Here is a 25,990-nt window from a genome sequence, read left to right as displayed (position 1 = left end):
CCTCGGGAAGCTTATATGCTCTCTCAAGTGCTTCAGCTGGCATTCCTTTCTATTTTCTTACTTTAGGTTTTTTTTTAAGCTTGTGGAGGTCAAAACATTCTAGGCTATTCCTGTTTGAATGGATTTTGTTTTATTAGGTGTCATTTTAAAAGAAGTTTTGCTCAATTGCTCACTGCAACACAGGGTCCAGATTGAGAGCAGTCATGTACAGGTTTATCCTGCGTGCGTTTGCTGGGCACTGGCTGTCCTGTGCATGCCACGTCAGGTCCAGGGGCAGACAGATGCGTGGAGGGAGGTGTGGGGGAGTGCCATGTGATGCCAGAGGGAGTGCAGGTGCCCCTGGGATACGTGCCTAGCTGGTATTTCTTTGTTTGCTTTTAAAAAGATTTATTTATTTTTATTGCAAAGTCAGATATACAGAGAGGGGGAGGGATAGAGAGGAAGATATCCTGTCCACTGATTTACTTCCCAAGTGGCCACAACGGCTGGAGCTGTGCCAATTTGAAGCCAGGAGCTTCTTCCGAGTCTCCCACACAGATGCAGGGTCCCAAGGGCTTGGGACGTCCTTGACTGCTTTCCCAGGCCACAAGCAGGGAGCTGGATGAGAAGCGAGGCTATCAGGATTAGAACCTGTGCCCATATGGGATCCTGGTGTGTGCAAGGCAAGGATTTTAGCCACTAGGCTACCACGCTGCGCCCTCTTTGTGGTTTTTTTAAAATAAGATTTTATTTATTGGAAAGGCAGATCAGATTTATAGAAAGATCTTCCATCCACTGGTTCACTCCCCAAATGGCCACAAAGACCAGAGCTAAGTCAATCCAAAGCTAGAAGCTTCTTCTGGGTCTACTGTGCAGGTTCAGGGTCCCAAGACCTTAGGTTATCTTCTACTGCTTTCTCAGGCCACAAGCAGAACTGGATGGGAAGTAGAGCATCCAGGACATGAACCAGCGCCTGTATGGGATCATAGGTGCTTACAGGGTGAAGATTTAGCCATTGGGCCATTGTGATTCCCCCATAGCCGGTATTTACGGTGGCCAGGGACATGGAGTCTTGAACCAGAAAACCTAGCTTCAAATCCCAACTCAGGACATACGATTTGTGCTAATCTGCTCTGGGTCAGAGTGATCTCCATTCAAACTCCGAGTGTTTGTTACAGAAAGTCATGTGGACTGAAACCAAAGACTTCTAAAGCTTTAGACAGATGCTCCTTGGCAATCACTAAATAACATGTAATACATGGTAATAACTTGAGAAACATTTTAAAAATCAAAATCAAAATTAGTAATATGTCTTGTGACCAAAGAACTAAGGAATAACTATAGTGAACGATACAGAAATGAACTGGCAAATGCTTTAATGGTTGTTTGTAAATGTGTGGAAACTGTAACTACTACTGAGCTGACCTGGCAGCTTCCTTTCAGCAGGGTCTGCTTCCGGGAAGTTTGTCCTGTGTTTTAAGGTCACGGTGCATATCTTCTCATTGCTAGAAATAGTCCAGCGAAGGCTAAAGCTGTCCGGGATGCGGCTTTGGAATCGGGGTAGGGGGATTCCTACAAGATCACAGGCTGTTGTTGCTGTAGTCATGACCCGTCTGTACAGACACATGGTGAGGGGTGGGGGGCTGCTGGAGGGCAAGACCATCAAGCAGAGAGTACCATCCAGGACATGGGCAGGGGTCAGATGGTGGCATAAAGTTGGCACCCAGGACTTGAGCCTCAGGCATGAGGCAGGCTGGTGGGGGAGGGTGCCCAGTGATCGGGAAAAGCAAGGCCTAATGCAGAACTGCAACTGTTCATCTCACTGACTGCAGTCATGGCCAAGTTCATATCCCCCCCCCCCCACTCCTCACCGCCACCACCATGATGGATTCATCATTCTCACGTAGGAACAGAACTCCCGTGTGTACATTCTGTGTGGGGCCTGAATTCCACAATGGTGCCATTCTGTACCAAAAATATAGAGCGCTTTCTCTGCTCTCTACATATTGATGGAGTCAGTTCCACTTCCTGATAATGCCTGAGGATGTGCTGTCATGGACCACAAGGAGACGAGAACAGTGGAACTTACAGATAGGGCTTTTCTGTCCCATAACCAGTCAGGTTTTCTCATCAGAGCTCTGCCTTGGGTTTTGCCTCTCAGGGCTGGAATGCCTCTCAATTGAAAGACCTCATCATAGTGTACACACGCGTGTGCGCACACACACACACACACACACACACACACACAAAGAGGGAAGGAGAGATCTGGTTGTGTCCGTTCCGTTGCCATTCTTTCAATGTGTTCAGACACCTAATTTTTTATTTTTTGAGGTTTATTTTATATTGGAAAGGTAGATTTACAGAGAGAAGGAGAGACAAAGATCTTCCATCCCCTGGTTCACGTCCCAAATGGCCTCAATGGCTGGTGCTGAGCCATCTGGAAGCCAGCAGCTGGGAGATTCTTCCGGATTCCCCACGAAGGCACAGGGAACTAAGACTTTGAGCCATCCTCCACTGCCTTCCCAGTAAAGAGCTAGATGGGAAGTGAAACTATCAGGATACAAACTGGTACTCATATGGGATCCCTGTGCTTACAGGCAGAGGATTACCCAATTGCGCCATTGCACCGCCCCCAACCCCACAGCGTTTTCACTTGCTATGCATCTGCACTTGCAGCCTCATCCTGGAGAAAAACCACGTTATTGCAAAGAACATTACAGACAGGAGACAAACCGAGATGTGACAAACCGGAGACTGAGTACAGCATGCTGCACATGGCTCATGCGTAAGAAAGACCCTCAGAATCAGTAGCCCGACTTTGCTGTGACCTTAGGCACATTGTGGGAGTTTTAAATCCCCAGTGTTGCCAAAATGTCCAGCCGTTCTTTGCAAAATGTACAATAAGCGGTCTGGAATAGACTTTCCCTTTTTATTTTCTTCCCAAAGGTGACTCTTAAAACTCCTCCCCAATCCTCCAAAGTCAAATGCCTGGAAAACAGACAGGGTTGCAACCTTTTAATGCCAGCCTGGTATTTTTAACCTCAGCATGGCACAGAAATGTGCACCGGCTCCCTGTGAGTCCTGAAAAGTTTTTGGTGCCCTGGCTTTGTTTATAAGGCAATCCATCGAGGCATCGGGGCTGCCTTCTGCCCAGTCCTTTGTGCCCTGGAAAATGCCCTGCCCTCACTGTGGAATCTCGGGGCAGTCCTGCTCCTCATCACATTTATCAGCTGCTCTCAGCTCAGGCCACACAAGTGGCCTCTGTCAGTCCTGATACAAGGGGGAGCTCAACACTGCTTAGTGAAAATTCTCCTTCAAGCAAGTCAGCCGCTAAAATTAGGCGGCAGTTGCTGTCACCAGACATTCTTCTCTGAAGGGCAAGGGCATGCTCTCTGCACACCACCTTCATCTTTCTGAAAGGAGTGGGTCCCTGGCTGCCAGTCATGGGACCCTGGCATTCGCCTCTGAGAACACCCCTATCTGAACAAACCAAACGTGTGGCTGGAGTTGCAGGCACATGTGTTGATTTTATTCCTAAGTGGGGAGCAATCATTTCAGGGCACGCTGGAATTTTTTCCACAGCTAATGCCATGCACTAGAAGGAGCAGACGTGTTCCTTTGCTCTCTTTGGCCTTGGAAGGAAGGTGTGTTTTTTGGTTTTTTTAAAAGATTTATTTTATTTTTATTGGAAAGGCGGATATACAGAGAGGAGAGACAGAGAGGAAGATCTTCCATCCGATGAGTCACTCCCCAAGTGAGTGCAATGGCCAGTGCTGAGCCAATCCGAAGCCAGGAGCCTCTTCTGGGTCTCCCACGCAAGTGCAGGGTCCCAAAACTTTGGGCTGTCCTCGACTGCTTTCCCAGGCCACAGGAAGGGAGCTGGATGGGAAGCGGGGCCGCCAAGATTAGAACCGGCTCCCATATGGGATCCCGGGCATGCAAGGCGAGGACCTTAACCACTGCACCATCATACCGGGCCCAGAAGGTGTGTTTTTAATGTTGGTTTGACACAGACTCGTATGTGCAGTCAGCCGGCTGGTACTCACGTCAGCCACTGTCTTGTGCCAGCACATACTCCCAGAACTCACTCACTTCCCATTTAGCGGGACCTCTGGGACGTCCGCCCATGGGATCGTGGCAATGGTGCACTTGGGAAATTATAGACAATGTGCTTAATTTTATAAACCTAATTGGAGAGAGATTCCCCTAAGAACACTGCCACACGGCAAGCAGCACAACACTGCCACAGGAGTGCGCATGGCGCAGTAAACTTGATTCACCCTGAGAACAAGTGAGTCTGAGGAGGGAAGCAGGAACCTCTAGCCGCAGTGAGGTAGAGCTGGGGATGCCAGTCTGGGATTGAACAGCTAATGGTATGTGTCCTTCTCGCGTGAAGCTGTGGTGGCCTCTGTGTGCTGTGGCCCTGCAGTGTCAGCTGTGCTGGCTGGTTCCCATCTGGCAGTCACGTGTCAAAAGTTTGATCGCAAGTTCCCAGCCTTATTTATTTTTGTCAGGGTTGACACAAGCAACTCCATCTTGACTCTGACAACTTTCCCATAATCCTATAAATGTAAGCCTTTTGTTTTCCACAACAGTTTTTTCAGATTTATTTTTATTTGAAAGGAAGAGCTAGAGGAGGAGAGGCAGAGAATCTTCCGTCTATTGGTGCAGTCTCCAAATGGCTGCAACAGCCAGGACTGAATCAGGTGGAAACCAGGAGCCAGGAGCATTTGGGGAAGTCTTCTGCTGCTTTCCCAGACACATCAACCTGTGCCTATACGGGATGCCAGCACTGCAGGTGGAGAATTAGTATGCTATACCACATCTCCTGTGCCAGTAGTTTTTTGGTTTTGTTTTCATGTAAAGATTTCCGTGCATAGAATGTAATGTAAATATCTTGGAAGGCTTATCTACTTAGATAATCATTCATTGGGCCATGACTTTCAGTGTGCAAATTACACACTTTCAAATATCAACAGATGAATTTGGAGATTAAGTTTCCAAGGAGACATTCCAGACCATGACATTGACTAAGCACATCAAGAATGCTTTCCTTGGGCCCAGCGGGATGGCTCAGTGGCTAAATCTTCTTCCCCTTGCAATCTCTGGGATCTCACATGGGCGCTGGTTCTAATCCCAGCAGCTCCACTTCCCATCCAGCTCCCTGCTTGTGGCTTGGGAAAGCAGCCAAGGACGGCCAAAGCCTTGGAACCCTGCACTCCTTTGGGAGACCCAAAATAGGCTCCTGACTTCGAACCAGTTCAGTTCTGGCCATTGCAGCCTGGAAAGTGAAGCAGTGGATGAAAGATCTTTCTCTGTCTCTCCTCTCCATAAATCTGATCTGCCTTTCCAATAAAAAGTTTTTTTTTTTCTAATTATGGTTCTTCCCAGCATTTTTTGGGTTGCATTTACAAAGTGTGCTGTGTCAGTTCTTTAAGAAGTAATGTTATCACTGAGATGTTCAGTAGAACGGCATGGCAGGATACTGTGGTAATTTTAATTGTATTAATTCTTTCCATGATGGTAACTGATTACTGGGTGGAGAAGGATCATCTTTCTTAGCAGATGCCTTTTGCTAAAATAGCATGCTACCATGCCTGGATCTGGAACGTGGCCTTCGCAGTGCTCGAGTGAGTCTCCATTTTGACAGCATAACACAAACAGAAAAGCAACCCAGGCATCAGGTCTCTGACAGAATATTTTATTTATTCCCTGGGTTCCCTAGAGATTGAGTTGGGGAGAGGAAAGAGGGGAACTGAATATGTTAAGTCCACACCAGAATTCAAGCATTTGTAACATTCTGCATAATTATATCCAAATGAATATTTATAAGGAAGTAATAGTTTGAAGTGGAATTGCTTTTTGATGCAGTGGGAAGAACCTTGGGCCTAGGGTTTAGGAAACCTTGGTGATAATTTGCCAAAAGCCAGCATTGTTAATATGCCATCTTTGTGGATCCCATTTTGCCATGTGTGAAATGAGAGGTCTCTGAATGATGGCCTCTGGCAGATCTGAAACGTGTTAAAATTATTGTCTCATTTCCACAGAGCTGTGGAACAGCTGGCTGCATTCTTGTTTGCCAGGTGGCATACACTTGTCCCTGCTCAGAAAATCCCCTCTTGTCAAGGGGCAGTATGAATGTCACTGAAGGTGAGGTTCCTCACAGCCTTGTCACACTTAATGTTCTAGGTTTAGATGGGGACTTACTGTTCGAGTCATGTCTCTCCAACATGAAGGGCCTCCAAGGCACAAAGAGAGAGAGAGATCTAGATCTGGATTGCTATCGTCTATCACCTGGCTCACTACCCAAACAGCTGCAAGTCTTCACCAGGCCAGTCCCAGGAGTCAGGGACTTCATCCAGATCTCACATCTGGATGGCAGGCACCCAAATACTTGGACCATCATTCACTACTACTTAACCAGTTGAGTGATAAGTTCTTAGGCATTTGCCTTTTTACATCTTGGCAATGCGAACCTCCCAGGTTTGGACCAAGGATGTACCCTTTCTGGTTATGGTCCACTTGATTATGTTTGTGGTGGTAACTGCTCTGGGAGCAGTGCTGGGTTAGTCAGGGATCCTGGCATCCGAGGAGCTGAGCTGTGTGAAGGCAGGGCTGGTGTCAGTCTGTGGAGCAGAAACAAGTCTGGCCTTACTCTTGGTGATGTACTGGGGACACTCATCCTTGACTAGGACAGGCAGGGAGACAGGCAGCTCACTGGACCCATGTTATGTGCAGGCGCCACTTCCCACACCTGCTTGCTTTCCCCTGAGGTGGTGATGGTGCTAGTCCCTGCTTAGTAGACAGGTGGTCTCTTGGTGGGGATGATGTCCCTTTGCCAGCTGCTTTTTTCTCAGCCCAGGTTAACAGTTTGTGAGTCATCTTGGCTTTATTTCTGATGTTTGCTTGTGGTACAGCTAAAACAGTTCCGTAGCTCTTTGGAGGATTAGCATGTGCGTGAAGAGGGGATTCATTGTAGGAGGTTCTTTGAGCCGCTTACAGAGGACAGCCCATTATCACTATAGCCAGAAAAAGATGGGAAGGTGAGTTGGGAGCTGGATGACCCATCCCATGCCAGCTCCATGGGCCCTTTTCTTAGGGTACTTCCTACCTTCTTGGCCTCCTGCATCTTCACGGCTAGAGGTCAAGGTCACCTTCCTCCCTACAAACCTCCCACCCAACATGCTGGAAGAATGCAAGTTTGGAAGTAGAAGCAAGGAAGAAATGATGGAAGCACACCTTTAATTCAGTGTTTAATTCCCAACAGTATTTGGTTGAGTCACTGTTTAAAACTGCTGTGTTGGCTCACTGTTGTGTTTGGCTTTAACTTTTCACTTACATCCATACATGCTGAGACGGCCCCACTCCACACGCTGATATTCAGAGCCCACCTCGTTCATCATAGATTCTTGGTGGTGCTTGTATCTCTTGGGTGACAGCATGCACCAGGTCACAAGCTCCTCATCCAGGTGAATCTATCACGTGGTCACCTGCTTAGCCAGACAGGAAAATGAATGAGGTCTGCCAGCCTCACAGGAGAAGCCATTAGCCCTGGATGGCAACAGACTTTTGCTGTTACTTGCATGGTCACCTGCTGAATCCCCTGTGAGCTTTGTTTCCATGTCCAATAAGGAGCCCCAGTAGCTCCAACATCCCACTGCAGGGCTGTGTCCCCCGTGGGCACTCACAGTGAATGGACACGTGTATCATCAGTGCTGTCACTGGCTGTGGAATTAGGAAAAGAAAGTCCTTTTGCTTTTTAGCTAGAGCTAAAAGTAGTGCTTGGATTTAAGCTTTGGCAACTGTTTATTCACCCAGCCCTGGTAGCTTTTGTGTTCCTTACATACATAAATGACAGTAGTTTTCCTTTAATAAATAACAGCTCAACGTCTTAATGTTCCTACCACCTCAACTCCCTATTAGCTAATGAAAGGAGACAGGGAAAACCAGTGGGTGACAAGGCCAGTGAAGTGGATAGCCCTGCACAAGGTTTGCCAGCATAGATAGGAGGGGGAAGAGACCTGGTTCTGGAAGCCAAAATGAGCAGGGGCCTGGCCGTTTGGGTCTGTAATGGTTTATATCTGAGTGGCAGCTGCTTTTGGCCATAAGAACAGCAGGGACACAAGTGGGTCTGGGCACCCAGGCTGGAGATGTGGACAGGCTGGCCACCATGGGAGGTCTTGGGGCTGGGCATTCCTCGCAGAAGCCCTGCAGGCTCTGGACCCACAGATGTGCATATGGAGGTCCCTAGTGTAGAGTAACCCTGGGGCTCTCTGCAGAGAGAAAAGAGACAAAACCCCTGCCAAAACAGGAAGAGGGAAACCAGTAACAGATCAGTTCAGAATGTGGAAATCAAAATCCATCCAAGAAACGTCCACCTCCAAAACCAAAAAGGTGCCATCAAAGGACAGACAGATGAAAATGACATTTCTAAACAAAGTGGGAACGAGTAAAAACGGACTCTTCTGTACATCATGTATGATTGCTGGCCACTCGCAGCAGTGTCAGAATCAGGCCATCCATACAAACCAAATGTAGATGCAAAAGTTCAAAATGAAGACATAGACAACCATTTTGTTAACTTGGGGTGGTTTTGAGTCTATATAAAATAGGAAACTATAGGGCAGCGGGGAAATGCTTCGGTACAGAAAAATTCCATTACCTTATGATGCCATGGGGAAAGTTTTGAAAAGGAAAAACAGGTGATGTGCTGGGAGGAAGTTGAGGTAAAATATGACAAAGAATAGGCTGATGTCCTAATGTAAACAGTTTCTACAAACAGGGATGAGTGACACGATAACAGGGCAGGCACGCTTCATTTCTGAGTACAGAATTTAAATGACAATAAGCAGATGAAAATATTTGCTTAAAAGCAGTCTAATAGGTAAACTGGCATTTCATGATTAAGAAAAATTGAAGTTCACTTTAACCTTCACTTGCCAATGAGAAATGGATGCTTAGTTAAACGTTGTCACCAGGAGTGTTGGTTGATCACCTCTTCCTGGAGAATAATTTCTGAGGATCCATTTTTAAATGCACATGTATTTTGATTAGGAGTCTCATGTCTAAAAATATATGCTTCAGAAATCATAGCTTGAGTGCACAAAGTTTATCACAAAGATTAATCTCATCATTATTGATAACAAAGATAAAGAATGATCTAAATATATGTCGGGGCTGGCATTGTGATGCAGTGAGCTAGGTTGCCATCTGCAGTGTCAGCATCCCATATCAGAACTCTGATTTGAGTCCCAGCTGCCATGCCTCCAATGCAACTCCCTGCTGAGACACCTGGAAAAGCAGCAGGGGATGGCCTTGGTACTTGGGTCCTTGCCAGCCATGTTGGATACTGGAATGGATTTCCGTTATTCTTGGCTTTAGCCTGGACCAACTCTAGCCATTACGGCCATTTGGGGAGTGCACCACCAAATCCACTCTCTCTCACTCTCAGGCTCTCCCTCTCTCTCCTCTATCCTCCCCTCTTCCTGCCCTTCTTTCTTCCAAGTGTGTGAGTGTGAGAGAGAGAGGAAGGGAGGAGTTCTCTTTAGATAAATGCATATCAATAAGCAATGGTTAAATAAATGTGCAAGAAATGCAATGCAGCCAGGGTTTATTTGTTTGCTTGTGTCTAATTATTTAAGAGTTCCTGTTGACTGGTTAATTTCCCAAATACCTGGAGCTGCCAAGGGCTAGGGACTCTCCTACTTGAGCCATTATATGGTGCCACTCAGGGTTAGCATTAGCAGGAAGCTGGAATCAGGAAATCGAGGCACTCCAGTACAGATCACAGGTCTCCATCAGCAGGGCTACTGCCCTTCCCTTAATGGGTCAAATTTGAGTCTTTTAACCTGGAAAGAATGCCATGATAGTTGTTAAAGTCAGGGGTGGGAAGAGTAAGTTGTACCCCAATATTAGCCTGCTTCTATTCATCTGTATAATAAGCTTAGATGCATGTGAATGTAATGAAGAGGTGTGTTTAGTAAGTATATGAAAAAGTTGAGATGTACACCCCTGAGGCAGAGGTGGAAATGCAGAGCCAACTGGATGACCTTTGAAAAAAAGCAGAGGTAAGGATAGAGGGATGATCAAGGGGGCACAGTATGAGCAGTGGGCATAAGTTATTCTGGCTAAGTTTGGGGGGAATTTAGCATGAGAGATAGGCAGGGCAATGTAAAAGGGTTTTGTCACTGCTTATTATGTACAATAGGAAAAATCTGAGTCTGTTGTATGCAATTGAAAGAGAAAATGTAAAAACTCTTAAGTGGCTGTGATTAGGACAGAATGGTGACCCAGGAGTCGGCCACGTGATCCATCCTCTGGAGTTGATTGGTTGGGTGGAGTCAGAAGGCGGTATTTTGGACTTTGTACAAAGAATAGGGAATATAAATGGGTGGCGCTGGGAGTGGAGGACACTGGAAAGCCTTGCAGACAGCTGGTGTAGAGTTAGTTTAGAAAGAATGTCAGGAAGACTTCTGGGAAACACAGGGGATGGGCAAGGCTTAAGGAAATCATTTGGTCGGGGGAGGAGGGACACCAGAGCTCAGCTGAATTTGGCTAAATTTGGTGTGGAGCAAATGGCATTCCTGAGTGTTAAGCCACATGGGGAGAGGTGGGACCCCACTGGGCCTAGATTAGAATGAGAGGTTTCAGGCATTAAGGATATTTACAGAACTGCCTGGCTGTCCCACGCTGACAAAGAAGATATGAGCCTGACAGCTGAAGAACATATAAGGCATTGGATGTTGTCTCAATAGCAGTTAAGAAAGCAAGCAGGCGGGCCTGGCGGTGTGGCCTAGCGGCTAAAGTCCTCACCTTGAACGCACCGGGATCCCATATGGGCGCCAGTTCTAGTCCTGGCAGCTGCACTTGCCATCCAGCTCCCTGCTTGTGTCCTGGGAAAGCAATCAAGGACGGCCCGAAGCTTTGGGACCCTGTACCCGCGTGGGAGATCTGGAGGAGGTTCCTGGATCCTGGCTTCAGATCGGCATAGCATCGGCTGTTGTGCTCAATTGGGGAGTGAATCATCGGACAGATTTTCCTCTCTGTCTCTCCTCCTCTCTGTATATCTGACTTTCCAATAAATAAGTAAATTTAAAAAAAAGCAAGCAAGCAGACACCCAAACCCCAGGAATAAGGAAGGAGACAGTAAGAAATCCAGATGGGACCACCAGCAAGCGGAACTCTCAGAATTCTCTGCGGAATTTCAGGCTTTAAGGTCCCAGGTGATGGCCACGGAGGTGCAGGAGGTGTGCAGGTCGTGTTCATCTTTGCATCTCTAAGTGCTTAGTGCAGTGCTGATCCATAACAGAACAGGTACAGCAGGCTTCAGAGCAAGCCACTGGGGAGGGGAGGGTTGAAGTGAAGCTCTTGATACTGAAACATTTGAGGTCATGTTGCTGATGGGTCATTGATTTCATCACTTGAGTCCAAGAGAAACAGAAGCCCAGATTGAAATTGTCAGATTATGGAGAAATATCTGGATATTATTGTTGTGGGTGAGGGTAGAAGGAGCAATAAAGGAATGAAATATCCACACCTGCCTGCCGCAGTATCTCGGATATGTGACAAATCTGCAGGTGTGGGGATTCCACCCACCCCTGTGGAATTGCCACCTCTAGGGATTCAGCCTGCAAAACTCCTTTTAGCAGGTTCTGTTCCTTACAGATGTGTTGGCCCCACCAGCAAGGCTTAGACTCTGATGTGGAACTTTCTGAAGCAAATGGAAATGGCCTTTGGCTCCTAGGGACTAGCAGGTCTTCAAAACCTTAAAAGGAAAATGTGGAAGGACTCTTCCAAAGGAAACCAGTTTAAGTAAACAAACATGAGCTTTTGTTTTCTTAAGATCTATTTATTTGAAAGGTAGTGAGAGAAAGATTTTTTTCATCCATTTGTTCACTCCCTAAAAAAGCCACAATGGCAAGGGCTGGGCCAGGTGTGAGTCAGAAGCCTTGGCTCCATCTGAGTCTTCATGTAGGTGGCAGGGACCCATGTACTTGGGCCATCATCCCAGGCACTTTAGCAGGGAGCTAGGTCGGAAAGCAGAGCAACTAGGACTTGAATGGCCACTCTGATTTGGGATGTCCTCTTCACAAGTAATGGCTTAGCCCACTGTGCCACAGTGCCCCCACACCTGGGCTATTCTTAGTGATGGTTTCCAAAAGGCCCACATGGATTCCTTCCTCAGTTATCAAGAGAGTGAAGGCTCATTCTCCTTTTCATTGGAAAGTCCAATGTATAGTCACAATTGCCATCCATAGTGGAAATGACACATAATACGCCATATGATGCTCTTGCAGAAAGGTAGGAGTGTGTATGTATGTACTTAAAAGTTTATAGAAAACAGATTTTTTTGGTGCAAAAAAAAATTGCCACCGAGGCATAATTTGCCATCTCCAAACTTGGATGGAGTGCTCCAGCTGTGGGCATACAGGAGACTTGGTGCTTCTTTGATGGTGTCCTTCAGGGATGCCTTTGCCTGGGAGCCCAATGAGAGTAGCAGGCCAGCTGTGGGCACTGGAAGCCCTGTAGGTATGATAGCAGCAAACCTAGAGCAAGATGGCGAATTTTCACTATGCAATGAACCAGAGAGGAACATGAAGAAAGGGTCCACCTGGGCAGGGATTTGAATATGGGTGGGAAGTTGTAGGGTAGCTGGAGCACATGCTAATTTTTTTTTTAACCAAATGATTTAGTTAAAGTGACATGGCTTTCACCGACTGTTGGCTGCCTTGATACTGTCAACCTGTTTGGTTATAGTGCTCCAAATCCTTCCTAACTCTTGAGCTGAAAGCCCTATTTTGTTTTGTTTTGTTTTGTTTTTGTCACTCATTACCATCAATCACTTGAAACTTGTTCTCCTACTCTGCATTTACTTGTACCCACCCACCCACCCAGTCATACTCTATCAGTAGCTGCTAACTGACACATAATAAATTGAAATAAAACCTTGTGCCCTCTGATAGTTTTGAACACTGCACAGTAGTTTCCATGGTCCCTACCATGCAAATTTCATGTATTTCTCAGCATATCCCTCCAAAGTCAGGAGCAAATGCTACTTTAGTATAAATACTAAAGTAGTTATGCTCCTACTTCTTTATAGGTTTCAAAACACCATACCATACTTGCAAGCATTTGTGCTTCTGGTCTTATATCAGGCATCTCTAAATGCCCATCATCTGCCCAGCCTTCTCTCTCTCCCCTCCCCACCCTGCCCCAAGGTTTATTTCCAAGGACTTTATAGCAACTTTCCACAATAGAACTGTTGTCTTAAAAACCTTTGGATGTCATGTGATGTGTCCAGGTCACATGATGCGCAGACCAGCAGCAGATACCCTGGACTGTAACATTGGGCACTTCCCATGCATCAGTTAGGGAACAACACCACTTTTACTTACACAGTTTCCCTGGCTGGAAGAAGCCGTTGTCAGCTTTCTGCAGCTTATCGGCTTATCGTTATTCTATGGCTTATCACTTGATTAGCATTTACTATTCACTTCCTTATCCATTTTCTCTTAATCCTTTATCCAAAAAGCAATGAATATGGAACTGTTGACTGTGAATTTGGCTACGAATGCCCAGATTCAAGAAGATTTGATGAGCCTTAATGATCGATGTGCAAGAAAATATCTTTGTTTTGCCAGGAATAATAAGCTTTCTGTGTTGCTTCTCATCAACTCTTGATGCAAATATGCTTTGTTGCTGCTATGGCATTTGCTCAATAGTTGAACATGGAAAATGAGAATATGCTGAGTGTCTAACTTAGAGGTGAAGAGGAATATGTTTTCCTGGAAGGAAAGTCTTCCAAGTTTGAGTTGCTTGGCAGGATGGCTAAATCTGACTCTCACGGAACTGGAAGAGTTGAGCAGCAACTGAAAGAGCTGAACAGCTCTTCCATGTGCCTCAAGGAAAGGGATGGGCCCCATGGCTGTATTTTGGGGCTGACGAACCAAGGCTGAGGGAGCATGAACCCATTGAACAAGGGCACCCCGAAGTACAGTTGTGGAATAAGAATTCCCATGCTGTTCCCTCTGTTTTCAGGCCCATGTTCTTTTCTTTACCACATCTGCATAAAAGCTGAAAGACTTCTTAGCATCAAGTAGCTATTTAGGGGAACTAGCCTGTCATTGTGTCGGACTGTCATTACAGTTGGACGAATCTGCTACCTAAATATTGTTCCCATTTAATAGCATGCATGTATTTACTAAACAATGCAAAATGTACATCTCCTGCTTACTTTTGTTCTAGATTTTCTACCCCAGCAAGGATGGTACAAAGATTCCCATGTTCATCGTACATAAAAAGGGCATAAAATTAGATGGCTCTCATCCTGCTTTCTTATATGGCTACGGTGGCTTCAACATTTCTATCACACCCAGCTACAGGTAAGCATGAATTTTGGTGTGTGCTTGATCCAGAGGCTGATCTTTTACTAAATCCTGGTTTCTGATGTTTTTAAATGTATGTTTCCTCTGTGTTGTTTTCATGTTAGGAGAGGATGATGTGTTAATTACTTGAATTTTGGTCAGGAATTTCAAAATCATTACAAGATAATCCTGCTTGAAAGAAAATCATTATGGAATAAGTTGTTTAAGAATTAGATTTTAGGCCCAGGCAAATTAGTTTGATCTGAGATTGTAACGAAGCTTTTTTTTTTCAGTGTTTGTCACTTGTCACCACCACCCTCCTTATTACCCTTAATGTTTTGTTCAGAGGGAATGATCTTTTTATCATATTTTCTTTTACAAAGCCTTAAAATAGATTGTCTTAACATTCAGTTACAAATACATTTTTAAATAATTTTATTGCTTCCTCCATTTTAAACTGTTCTACATTCATGTTTCTGTGATTCTTTCCCAGATAACTTCTCAGGGAGAAAAATCTACATTTGTATACTTGATATTTTTAGATTAATATTATCAGGTATACACAACCTTGATTTCAACGTCCTGTACCTATCACAAAATCAAATGTGCTTTGGATATTTTCAATAGAAACAAGGAATTTCCTACTAACAACCCTAGCTCTAAGCCAGATTTTAGATACAGCCTCATGAGAACATATCTACAGATCTATCTCAGATCATTTCTACTTAGAAATGGATTCATAAACTGGTAACATAAATACTAGAACCTAAATCCAGAATAGATTCCACCAGCTGTTCTAGGGTTGGAATCTATAGAAGCTCATTGATGGAATCTGTAGAAGCTCATTGATTTAGATATAATGAAGTATGATTTGTCCCTGCCCTCAAGTGGCTTAGAACCAAATTGTGACCTACCTTGAGCATCTGGCTCGAGTTTGGTTTTATGTTTCTGTTAGCAAGAAGCCTTATGTGAGTTCATGAAGTAGGACAATATTTTCAAACATTTGTGTGTCATTATCCTATAAGTTGCAGGGAAACTAGTTGGAGTCTCATAATGACTGTTGTTCATTGATTCTACGCTAGCAGTGTCATATACCAGGCACCTTTACAGACATATCCTGAACCCCAGGAGGGAGCCAGAACCCCACAGTCAGGATTCCCCTCTCTCCATAGTTGCCCAAGCAGTGAGATTTGTTATCATTAAGTATGGTATATGTGTTGGTAAAAAACCATATACCATATGCATTTCTTGAAATCATTAGTCTAAAAGCACTAGCTAATGATTTAGTTCATTAGATCAACCAGATCCTTATGCTAAAAATGTACTGCTGTTTGCTGCTCTCACTCCAAGGGGCAGAGTTACAGGCTTAATTGGTTGCTATGCACAGGGATGCTTCTGTGTGGAAACACATACTTCCTCCTAGGAAAAGGAGAGACGTGCACCTGAGCCCCCACTTGGTCCCAGCAGGGGCTAGGACAATAGTGATCCTTGAGTGGATCTGCTACCGCTGAAACCTCTTGCTTCTGTTCATTTGTGTGACAAGGATTCTTTTAACTGAACTGTTGAGAATAGAGAGAGTTGTTCCTGGACCATTTTCATCCCCAAACTCAGAGGATAGGATAGTAATTTCAGAAGCCCCTCCGAATGGCGAGAAGTGATGAGAAATTCGTTTAGTCAGTTAGCTGCGGTCTTATGGACTCATTTATCTCCCAGCTCTACTCTTTCCTCATTATCCCTGATGTTCAGGATGGTGGCATCCAACCATCCAGGCCTCAGGTTTGCAGAAACTCATGGTCTTCCCAGTTAGTCAAAGAGAGAATGATAAAATTCCCAGAAATAGTTTCTGGAGCAAAATCAATTTTAACAGCAAATGGAAAACATCCACACTTCTAGGATGGAAAGGGAAGGGGGTGAGCTTTCCAAAAGACCTACTACGTTCCCAGAAAGCTCCACATTGGTTTCTTGTGTCTCCTTCTAAAAGACAGCCTTGAGGATGTGCTCCTTGCTCTCTTTGACCTCTCACACACCCTGGGTTGTCTCATTTAACAGCTAAACTTCTGGAGAACTAGACACTGTTTAAAATCCATGTTGTATGAAGATCTGGCTTTATCCATTTCCCTGAGAAAGAATAGCTAGGGCCGGTATTGGTTGATCTTGCAAGTCTGGTGCCAGTAGTGTTTTGCTTTGGCAAGATAACTTGTATGAAAGATAGATTCACTGTGAAATGAGGGCCTCTGGTTTATTCTCTATTTGCATTATGAATTGCATAGTGAAATATTTCCAATATAGAAAAGCGAGACATATTGAATGCTCATGAAAATGTATGAGCTTTGCTGTTAGACATTAATCAGAAGTTATGTATTCCATGCTTTAATCAAGTAATATCGGGCTTCTCTTTAGATGCTATTACTCAGAATTCCTGGGGATACTTTTTTTTAAAATGAAGGCAGATAATGTCCTTGCTAAGCAGATCACAGAAGGTTAACTGTTTTCACTGTTTTTCAGTGTGTCTAGGCTTATTTTCGTGAGGCACATGGGTGGTGTACTTGCAGTGGCCAACATCAGAGGTGGTGGCGAATATGGAGAGATGTGGCATAAAGGTAGGAGGCTTTCTCTACAGAAGCAATAGTCTGACAATGTCAAAGCCAAGGTTATGTGGATCCTTTCTGTACAAATGAGCTGAAAGGGTCAGAAGCAGAAAAGCATCTGCACTCAGACCAGTGACACAGGAGGATATTTTTCCATCATCTTGGCAGGCACCACTCCCTCTTAAAAAGCTCACTCTTCCCTTCACGCATGGTGTACATTTTGAATGATCACTATCAGAAACGATTCTGCAGAAATGTGCAGTACGTACTATCTTCTGTCAGCTTTGGCTATCCTGAAACAGATTTCAGAATAGGTCATTAAGACCAAGCCAGCTGAGTGCTCTCCCATCCCCATGTCCCCAGCATTGCTGCTGTGACTCTATTGTGTGTAGGTTTAGATACAAAAACATTTTGTTCTTGATTTTAGTGGCTTTCCATCTCCGGCTCCTGGAAGCACGGGTTCCAGTTGAATTGACTAGTACTCAACTTTGGGTTTTTTTGATCATCATCTTGGATCTTAAAATTCCTGTCTTTAATTTCTTTATGTATGGGCTGCAGATATTTCTGTGTGCCGGAAGTGGAACTCTGACTAGACTTGCCAGTGGGCTGAAGAGGCCATCCTTCCCTGCCTGGGTCCTGTGTGCTTAGGGAAGGACACGTGGAAAGCACTCCCACTTGTAGCACCCCACACTCCCCTGCACACACCTCAGTTGCCACCCTGGCAAGCACACTGAAAGCTATACCTTCACTTTTTCTTCCCTACCCCTCTGTTCTGCATCAAATCAAGACAGCGAAGAGATTGTCACAAAGAGCTGTGAGGTCTCAAGGTGCAGGACAGGTCCAGGGGCTGACTAGATGGGCTCCTAGGTGTCCTGCCAACACTGGGTCACCTGTCCCCAGATGTGATTGGTTATCATTGTGTTTGAAGCTATATCCAATTCATTGTGTAATTCCCTGACCTGATATCTGCTCTGAAAATAAGACATTAAGAGATGACTGATAAAAGAATAAATTACATGTTTGATCTACATCCCAAATGGCTAGTATTCTAAGGCTAGGACCTTTGACTCTGATTTCTATTTTAGTCACATGCAGTTTGTACACACAGTACAGACTGTCAAGTCTTCAGGCACCTTCCTGAAAGAACAGATTTTTTTCTCATAAAACTCTTACAAGTCATCAAGCATGCAGCATGTTGTGCTGGGAAAGATGTCCATGACTTGGATGGACTTACCTTCCTCTTTTGTTAATCACAACCTACTTATTGCCCAAAGCCTGCAGAACTATAGGTTGGAGCTGACGGATTCAGGATGTGAGAGATGAGCATGTAGCTGAGCAGTTAAGCTAGGCTGCCCCTAGCCCCTGAGCTTCACCTTCCTGTTAACGCAGAGCCTGGGAGGCAATGATGGCTCAAGAAATTGGGTTCCTGCCACCCAAACAGGAGACCTGGATTGAGTTCCAGGCTCCTGGCTTTAGCCCAGCACAGCTGTTGCTGGCATATATGGAGTGAACTGATGGCTGGAGCTCCATCTCTTTCTAAAAAAGAAAGAAACATTCACGTGAGGATAGAAGCAAAAATGGACCCTTCCCAATTATAAGTTCACGTATGGAACAAATTTCTATTCCATTAAGAGTTTAAAATTTAATGATCTTTTAAAAATATAGTCATACATCCAAAACAATGTCATACCTGGAAACTAAGTAACTCTAATGGGTCTAATTTGCTAATAATTTCTTATTAAAATCTTAATAACATTTGTTTTGATATGAAAAATTTTCTTCAGTAGCGCAGTTTCATATTTAATTCAATTCTGGCAGAAGTGGTTCATCTGAAGTATCTCATTAGATCTGTGTCTGCGTTTTATTCATTCAGAGGCAGGCATTTCAGACATCTGTGCCTTCCAGGGTATGCCCTGGCTTTTTGGCCATTGAGACAGCCCCAACCTCTGTAACCATCTCCCCTGTTTGATTGGTTTAATGCTTTGGCATGACTTGCAGAGAAGGGCAAGCCCAGGTTCTCCAGGAATTGAGCATCTGTAACAGGGTGCCGTACAGTACATCACTACCCAATTCCTGTGTGTTAAGGCAGTAGCCCAGGGCAAAGCTCAAGCATAATTTCTCTTCTTCACTTACCCATTTCCAATTCCTGCAAAGAGGATGGGTGAGAAGTGAACCTGTGCTGAGTGCTTGTGTCTTCATGGGGAGGGGATGCCCATGCAGTCCCCAGCACCAGCTCTGGCTGCATGGAACCTGGAGGAGTAGACATCACTGGAGGTCTTGTTTCATATTTTAAGTTCAGCTTGTCCAAAATAGATTCTCTGCTGATTATATGCTTTCACGCTTTTCTTCTTATGCTTCTCTCATATAAGACTGTTTTATTCCTTTGGGGACAATTGCCTTTTAAGTTTTAGGATTTTTTTTAAAAGATCCTGATAGAGATTAGCAGTTGGGGCATTGGCAGTATATTTCCACAGTGCATAATAAAGTATATCTTTAAAGAAACGCTTCAGGTTAGTGTAAGCAAATCAATAGTTGAGACTCTGCTCTGTCATTCTTTTGAATTCCCTTGAAGTCAAACTTGCTTGGTATGTTTTGTTAATTAACTGTCATTCACTTTGGCACCTTGTAGGTGGTATCTTGGGCAACAAACAGAACTGCTTTGATGACTTTCAGTGCGCGGCTGAGTATCTGATCAAAGAAGGTTACACATCTCCCAAGAGGCTGACTATTAATGGAGGCTCCAATGGAGGTCTTTTAGTGGGTAAGAGCTGGATTTTAATCCTGGTACTCACTCATCAGTGCTTGAGGTTTTCAGATATTCTGAGGGCAGCTGCAGTTGACTTTGAATGGGAGCAGTGTTAGAAAGAAAGCAGCATCCATTTATTTTGCAGCATCTGACAAATAATACATATACGGCTCAAACCATGTCATTTCTGGTTTGATTCGCAGTGGCATGAAAAGCCGTCCCAACCCCTGCTCAGAGTTCTTCTCTGCCACACAAATTGGATCCACAGGTTCATGGGGATTGGCAAGTATAGGACTGAGCCACACACCCCCTCTGTGTTATTTACAAGTAGTAAGAAGCAATCATTACTTAAAATTTGCCGACTGCTCTACACTGTGTGATGCCAGATGCCAACCGGTGACTAGAGAGGGGTCGTGAAGGAAAATGAGATGAATACAGAGATGGGCCCACGGCAGCTCGTAAGGGTGGTTCACACCTGCTGTGCATACAGCCTCTCGAAGTGGATGCTGTCATTCCATTTCATAGGGGAGGATGCTGCGAACTGGAATAGCTTACCTAGTATCACCTAACTGGGAACTCTGATGCTAGGGCTGAGACTGGCACTATGATTTTCAACGTTTATATTTACATGGCACCACCTGTAAAAGATTCTCCTAATTTAGAGTACTTAACCAAATTTAAGTTTTTTATTGTTGTTTGGTTTTTTTGCTAGTGCAATAGCATTTGCATGGAAATAACCATTTGTGGTAGGCCTGAACTTTGCTTGCCGAATCCTACATTTTGTGTCATTCTACACAATTACAATGGCTTCTTCTATTCTAATTATAGATATATATTTTTTTTCTTCCACAGGAATTATGTATGTCCAAAATAACTCATTTAGAAGTATACTGCTATAATTGCTGGATATCACATAACAAATAGGTTCCTTTATTCAAGAACTAGTTCTGGAAGGGCAAGGCATTTTTCTGGGTATTGGACATGCATATGGTGAAATAGACAGCAACTCTACCTTTAAGGAGTTTTCAGTCTGGTGGGAGGAGGCAGGCAATCAGTGCAAGCAGGGGAGCAGTGAGGTGGGGAAGAGGCATTGGGTCCTTGCACAGGTTCAGCCAGTCTATAGGACTCTGGAAAATGAGAAGTCTCCCCAGTTGGAGTTCGCTCTTAACAGGATCATGTCGACTATGATGCCAGAGAGGATGTGGAATAGGGGAAGAACAGAGCTCTGCAGTTAGACACCAGTCCTGGTAAGAGATTGGAGAGAATTGGACCCACGATGTAGCAGTGGGAGTATTGAGAATCCAAGATTTAGTGGCATTGGATATTGAAATGCCACCCAGCTTCAGCAGTGGGAGAATTGTGTTGGGATGTTTTTGTTCACGCAGTGACAACTTTGAATTTCTAGAGTTTGATATACAGGAAGTTTGTTATGCCTGCTGACAGACCAGATGCCTTCTCCCACAGAGATGGAATTCCCCTATCAAGATCCTGAATGCTGACTTTAGAAGTACAGATAAAAAAAAGGGGGGGGGGGCGGGGAGGGAAGAAAATTACAATCTCCCCAGGCAGATCTAAGCATTCACTGCTTCTAACAAGTGCTGAAAATGGAACAGCAGATGGGAACTATCTGGTGTTTTGCTTTTTTCACCAGAGGTAGGAAAAGTCCAGATCCCTCAACTAATAAAGCTGGCTTTCATTATTTCTTCCCAGAGCCTCCCTGCTGATGTACCCCCCCACACACACCTGTTTCACAGCACTTAACACTGGCTAACAAAACATGCCAACACAATTCTCTCATTGTTGAAACTAGGCGGTGATTCAATGTCCTTTGACATTAATATGTGAAGTAGAGGAGAAAGATTTAATCAGCAAGCAGATTTATGAGGCTTAAATTCCAAATGTATCTAGAATCTGACCACTTCTCAGTACTTCATCCTGAGTCCATGTCACTGTAGCATCTCAACATGGCGATTGTCCTTCCTATAGCATTATGTTTATTCACCTGCATCTTTCCCTGTAAGCTTGGCTTTATTCATTACATGCCTAGGCCTAGTGCCATGCACACCGCAGATATTCAGTAAATATTTGTTGAATGACAAAAAAGTTACAAGTTTCTTCCCTCCAAAAATACATTTCCAAATGGAGCTAAATGTACCAAGTATTGTTCAGAGTCCTAAGTGGTACATCAGACCCTGTTCTACCTTGGGCTGGTTCTGAGATCTGGGACTGACTCTTGAAAGTAAGTGGGAGGCAAGACGAGGACACAGGTTTTTCAGAAAGTAAAACGCCCCCGTTGAGATTCAGCTTGGGGGATTAAAACTCTAGTATGGATGCATTCCCAGCCCTGGACACTTGGGAGGTGAGAGGTGCAGGTAGGCAGCATGTGGGTCACTGGACAGGTTATGTCTTAGGGTTCTTCCTGGGCTTTAAGGATAAAGGCAGGCAGGGTCCTAAAGCCTTTGTGTCGTGTTCTATTGTGATACTGAACCATGGCCTGCTTGTCTCTCCTTTCTGTCTTGGTTTTTAGCGGCTTGTGCCAACCAGCGTCCTGACCTCTTTGGTTGTGTCATTGCCCAAGTTGGAGTGATGGACATGCTGAAATTCCACAAATACACCATCGGGCATGCCTGGACCACTGATTATGGGTGTTCAGAAAACAAGCAGCACTTTGAATGGCTTGTCAAGTAAGGTTGAACCTCATCCTAACAAATGTATCTTGGCAATAATTTTGTATAAAATTGAACATAGTCAACAGGGTTAGAGTTTAACTTGTATGTTTTAGGTTTTCTTCTAAGTCATGTGGAAATGCATCTTTCATGTTTTTATCTGGTCTTTAGAAATCTGACTATGAAATCTACTAAGTTTGCAGTTTTGTTAAAGATCCTGCCTCTGTTCAGTTGGTCACGTAGGTACTGCTGGGTGGCGACTGCTGAAATCAAGGACATCAGCCAGCAGTCCTTAAACGACAGAGGTTATTCAGAATCTGCCAGTTGGTCCCAATCCAATTTCACAAACTCCTGATGCAGGCCACATTTTCTGGGTGCAATGCAGGGTCTAGCCAAAAGGAAAATCAAGGAAAAGAGGAGACCTCCCAAAGCTCGCAACCAGCAGCTCTCAAAGAAATGGGAGCTCAGGCCTGCAGCCTAAGCCTGCAGGGAACTTTTATGTGAGTTTTCCTCTTCTAAATCAAGGAATAAGGAAATTAGTTACGCTTAAAAACAGGAATATAGGCAAGCACATCTTATGATCTTAGTACAACTGCATATTCATGAGAAAGTTCATGGGGAAATAACATTGAATAAGTTTATCTGGATTTCAAGCCTTTCACCAAAATAAACTTGTAATTTAGGCTTTTTTCATAAACTTTTTGAAGTATAAGTTGCATACTGAAAACTACAGCCTTGTTTGTATGCCTAATCTGCATCGGTAGCAGTAACTGATAGCTGTTTAACCTCTCTTTGTGGCACTCTCTATGTAGGAATAGCCCTTGGACTAGCACATCCAAACTGAGAAATGTTTTATTTTACTACTTATAAATAAACCTTTCACTTTAACTAAATTACTTTTTTTCAATCCAATACTTTGAACTCTACAGTGAATAAAAGTTCACTAAGAAAGCTTCTTTGACACACATTGGTAAAATACAGGATACTTCAGAAAGTTTGTGAAAATTTTTATAAAGCTTTTTTAGAAAAAGCAACTCTTGAAATCCCTGCATGGTCTTTTTCACAATTAGCCTTTTCCATGAACTTTGTGCACCAAGTAAAGGCAGGGCACGTGCAGTCTTCCAAAGCTACAGCCACATCAGTAACATGCCCACCCTGCCTTCCAGTTTCCAGAAACCCCGGGCTACTTCAGCTGCTAGTTCCCCTCGCAGGTCTGTGTCTAATGACTTAGCTTTGGAGATCCATCTTCACACATCTACCTGTGCCTTCCAGGTACTCACCCCTACATAACGTGAAGTTACCGGAGGCAGAGGATGTCCAGTATCCATCCATGCTGCTCCTCACCGCCGACCACGATGACCGTGTGGTCCCACTCCACTCCCTCAAGTTCATTGCCACCCTGCAGCACATCTTGGGCCGCAGCCAGAAGCAGACCAACCCCCTGCTCGTTCACGTGGACACCAAAGCAGGCCACGGGGCAGGGAAGCCCACGGCGAAGGTGATAGAAGAAGTCTCAGATATGTTTGCATTCATTGCACGGTGCCTAAACATTGATTGGATTCAGTAATTGCAACTTCCTACCGACAGCCACAGAGAAACTCAAGAGCTCTGACACCATTCACACGAGAGAGACCGTGAGGCTCCTCCACAAGGACACCACTCCTGTTCACAGACCACCGTGGAACAGAACTGCCATGGGAATTTTATCTTTTCTAGGCTTCTCCAAAATTTTAAGCAAGCCCTTGGTATTTTTTTCTACCCTACCTGGGCACATGTTGCAAAACAGGCATGTTAGGATAAATAGCTAAATGGCAGCAAACATTGTGAAATACAAGATTGCTGAATCAAGGATTGTAGTTGAGTGTCCTTCGTGTTTATCAGCTCAGTGGCATCTGCTTCTATAACCATAACCTATATATCTTTAAATAAACATGAGAATTCTCTTGAAAAAACTTCTTTGCAATACTGATACATGCAATTTAAGAATGGGAGAAGGTGGGGTAAGTATGTCTGGTCCCTTTGCATTGGGCAGTAACTCTAGAAACATCTGCCATGGGAGTAAGCTTTAGGTACACATTAGTTTCCAAATAGTTAAGCCAGAGAAATTACTCACCTCTTAGACCATCTCTATTGACTTGGCTACAAAATGCTCTTGGAAATTAGACAGATTTACATTAAGCAAGTGAGTGATTCATCCCAACAGGTACATTTGTCCAGGTTGATCTCCTAACCAGAAATTTCTGCATCATGATCTACTTCCTGGAAATAGTCATAAATAAGGATGTTTGGTTTATTCCATCATCCCCAAGAAGCTTAAGAAGATATGCCATTCTTCAAATCTTTGTCCATGAAAGCAAGTTTTTAAGGCTTCTGTAATATCTCAGAAGCTTGTTCCTTTGAGTATCAGTCTTACAAGAAAATTATTTTCATTGTCCTTATCAGATATGGTGAAAATCACCATCCATTTTGTATAAAATATCCTTACATAAAATAGCTTAAAAGATTGCTTCATCATTCTAATAACTTAAGCTTTTGTAAGCCCTGTTTTCCAAATTGTACATATGTAAAAGCACTCACTCCACTTTTCAAGTTGTAGTCCAAAATCAGATACCAGCTTCTACCATGCGTGACTGCATACTAAACATAATTGCAGGGTGGCCCACATGGCTTTATATAAAAGTACTGTATACAATGTAGGTGACATTGCATACTGATTCACAGTGACCTGAAGAATAAGTATGCCACTTGACTAGCAGTCTATGCTAAGTGCTCATCGGGAATAAAACTACAGCTGCACAAGGCAGCCTGTTCCTCATACTAGTAGGTCATAGTTATACCCACCTAGTTTGCAGCATTTTCAAGCTTGCACATAATCGGCCAGCAGAGTCCTCAGCCAGAGAATCCTAACAGCAGAGAATAGCAATACAGTATAGGCTCCTGATCTGGAGTGTCAGCCCAGCCAGGCTTCAAATCCAAGTTCAAGTCATTCAGTAGCCAATGAGGATTGAGGGATAAAGTACTGCATTCCTTGCACATAGTTGTCCTCCAGTTATGAGATTTGTTTTCCAACATTTTTTAAACTTAGACTATATTAGGACAGTTGACCTCACCCACACAGTATCTTCAATGTTAAGCATTTAAAGCAAGACTTGAGACTAGGTTCCTTCCAGAACACTCAGGAAATCTGTGTAATGCCATCTTTCTCTGTGTTCCTGTGTGCTCTGCCCTTCAATGTTGTTTACATTGGCTGATTGAGCACATTACACACATGGTCCAACTACCTCCTGCCGGGACCTTGCTGAACACGCCAAGGAACATTTGTTACCTTTGTAAAATAAAAATCACGAATGGGCCATTCTATGTGTATACACCTAGAATGTTGCAAAGTCTTGCAGTTAGTCATATTTTTTGAGTACTGCACTAAAGCTCAGGCAACTACACACAAATGGTGCTACCAGTTTGAACAGGTTCATTTCCAACTAGGAAAGTATTTGACCAGTCACTTTATGCTTGGCATATGCTTTGCAAACCTTAGCAGTTCCCCAATGCAAGCCACATAGATAATATCCAGAAAGAGTTGCAAGGCTTAAAGATGGGCTGGAAAGCTGGGGCAGGGCATGGAGCAGCAGGGACTGGCTGTGAGGAAGC

At 44.2% G+C, this 25,990-nt stretch overlaps 1 protein-coding gene across 1 annotated transcript in view; it reads left to right on the top strand.

Annotated features, from left to right (window-relative positions):
* Window positions 1-24,294, top strand: part of LOC121158785 (prolyl endopeptidase) — a 119,829-nt gene extending 95,535 nt beyond the window's left edge. Inside the window, exons 11-15 of the mRNA XM_040983833.1 lie at window positions 14,224-14,360; window positions 16,848-16,942; window positions 19,560-19,691; window positions 22,204-22,360; window positions 23,615-24,294. Coding sequence (XP_040839767.1) covers window positions 14,224-14,360; window positions 16,848-16,942; window positions 19,560-19,691; window positions 22,204-22,360; window positions 23,615-23,909 — 816 coding nt within the window. The 3' untranslated portion in view covers window positions 23,910-24,294. The remainder of the gene's footprint in view (window positions 1-14,223; window positions 14,361-16,847; window positions 16,943-19,559; window positions 19,692-22,203; window positions 22,361-23,614) is intronic.
* Window positions 24,295-25,990: the final 1,696 nt, after the last annotated feature.

This window comes from Ochotona curzoniae, unplaced genomic scaffold, assembly GCF_017591425.1.
Source record: "Ochotona curzoniae isolate NIBS_2020 unplaced genomic scaffold, NIBS_Ocur_1.0 contig_3819, whole genome shotgun sequence".
In the NCBI taxonomy this organism is placed as follows: Eukaryota; Metazoa; Chordata; class Mammalia; order Lagomorpha; family Ochotonidae; genus Ochotona; species Ochotona curzoniae.
The sequence above is the reverse complement of the archived record's forward strand: the minus strand, read 5'-3'. Positions and strand labels throughout refer to the sequence as shown.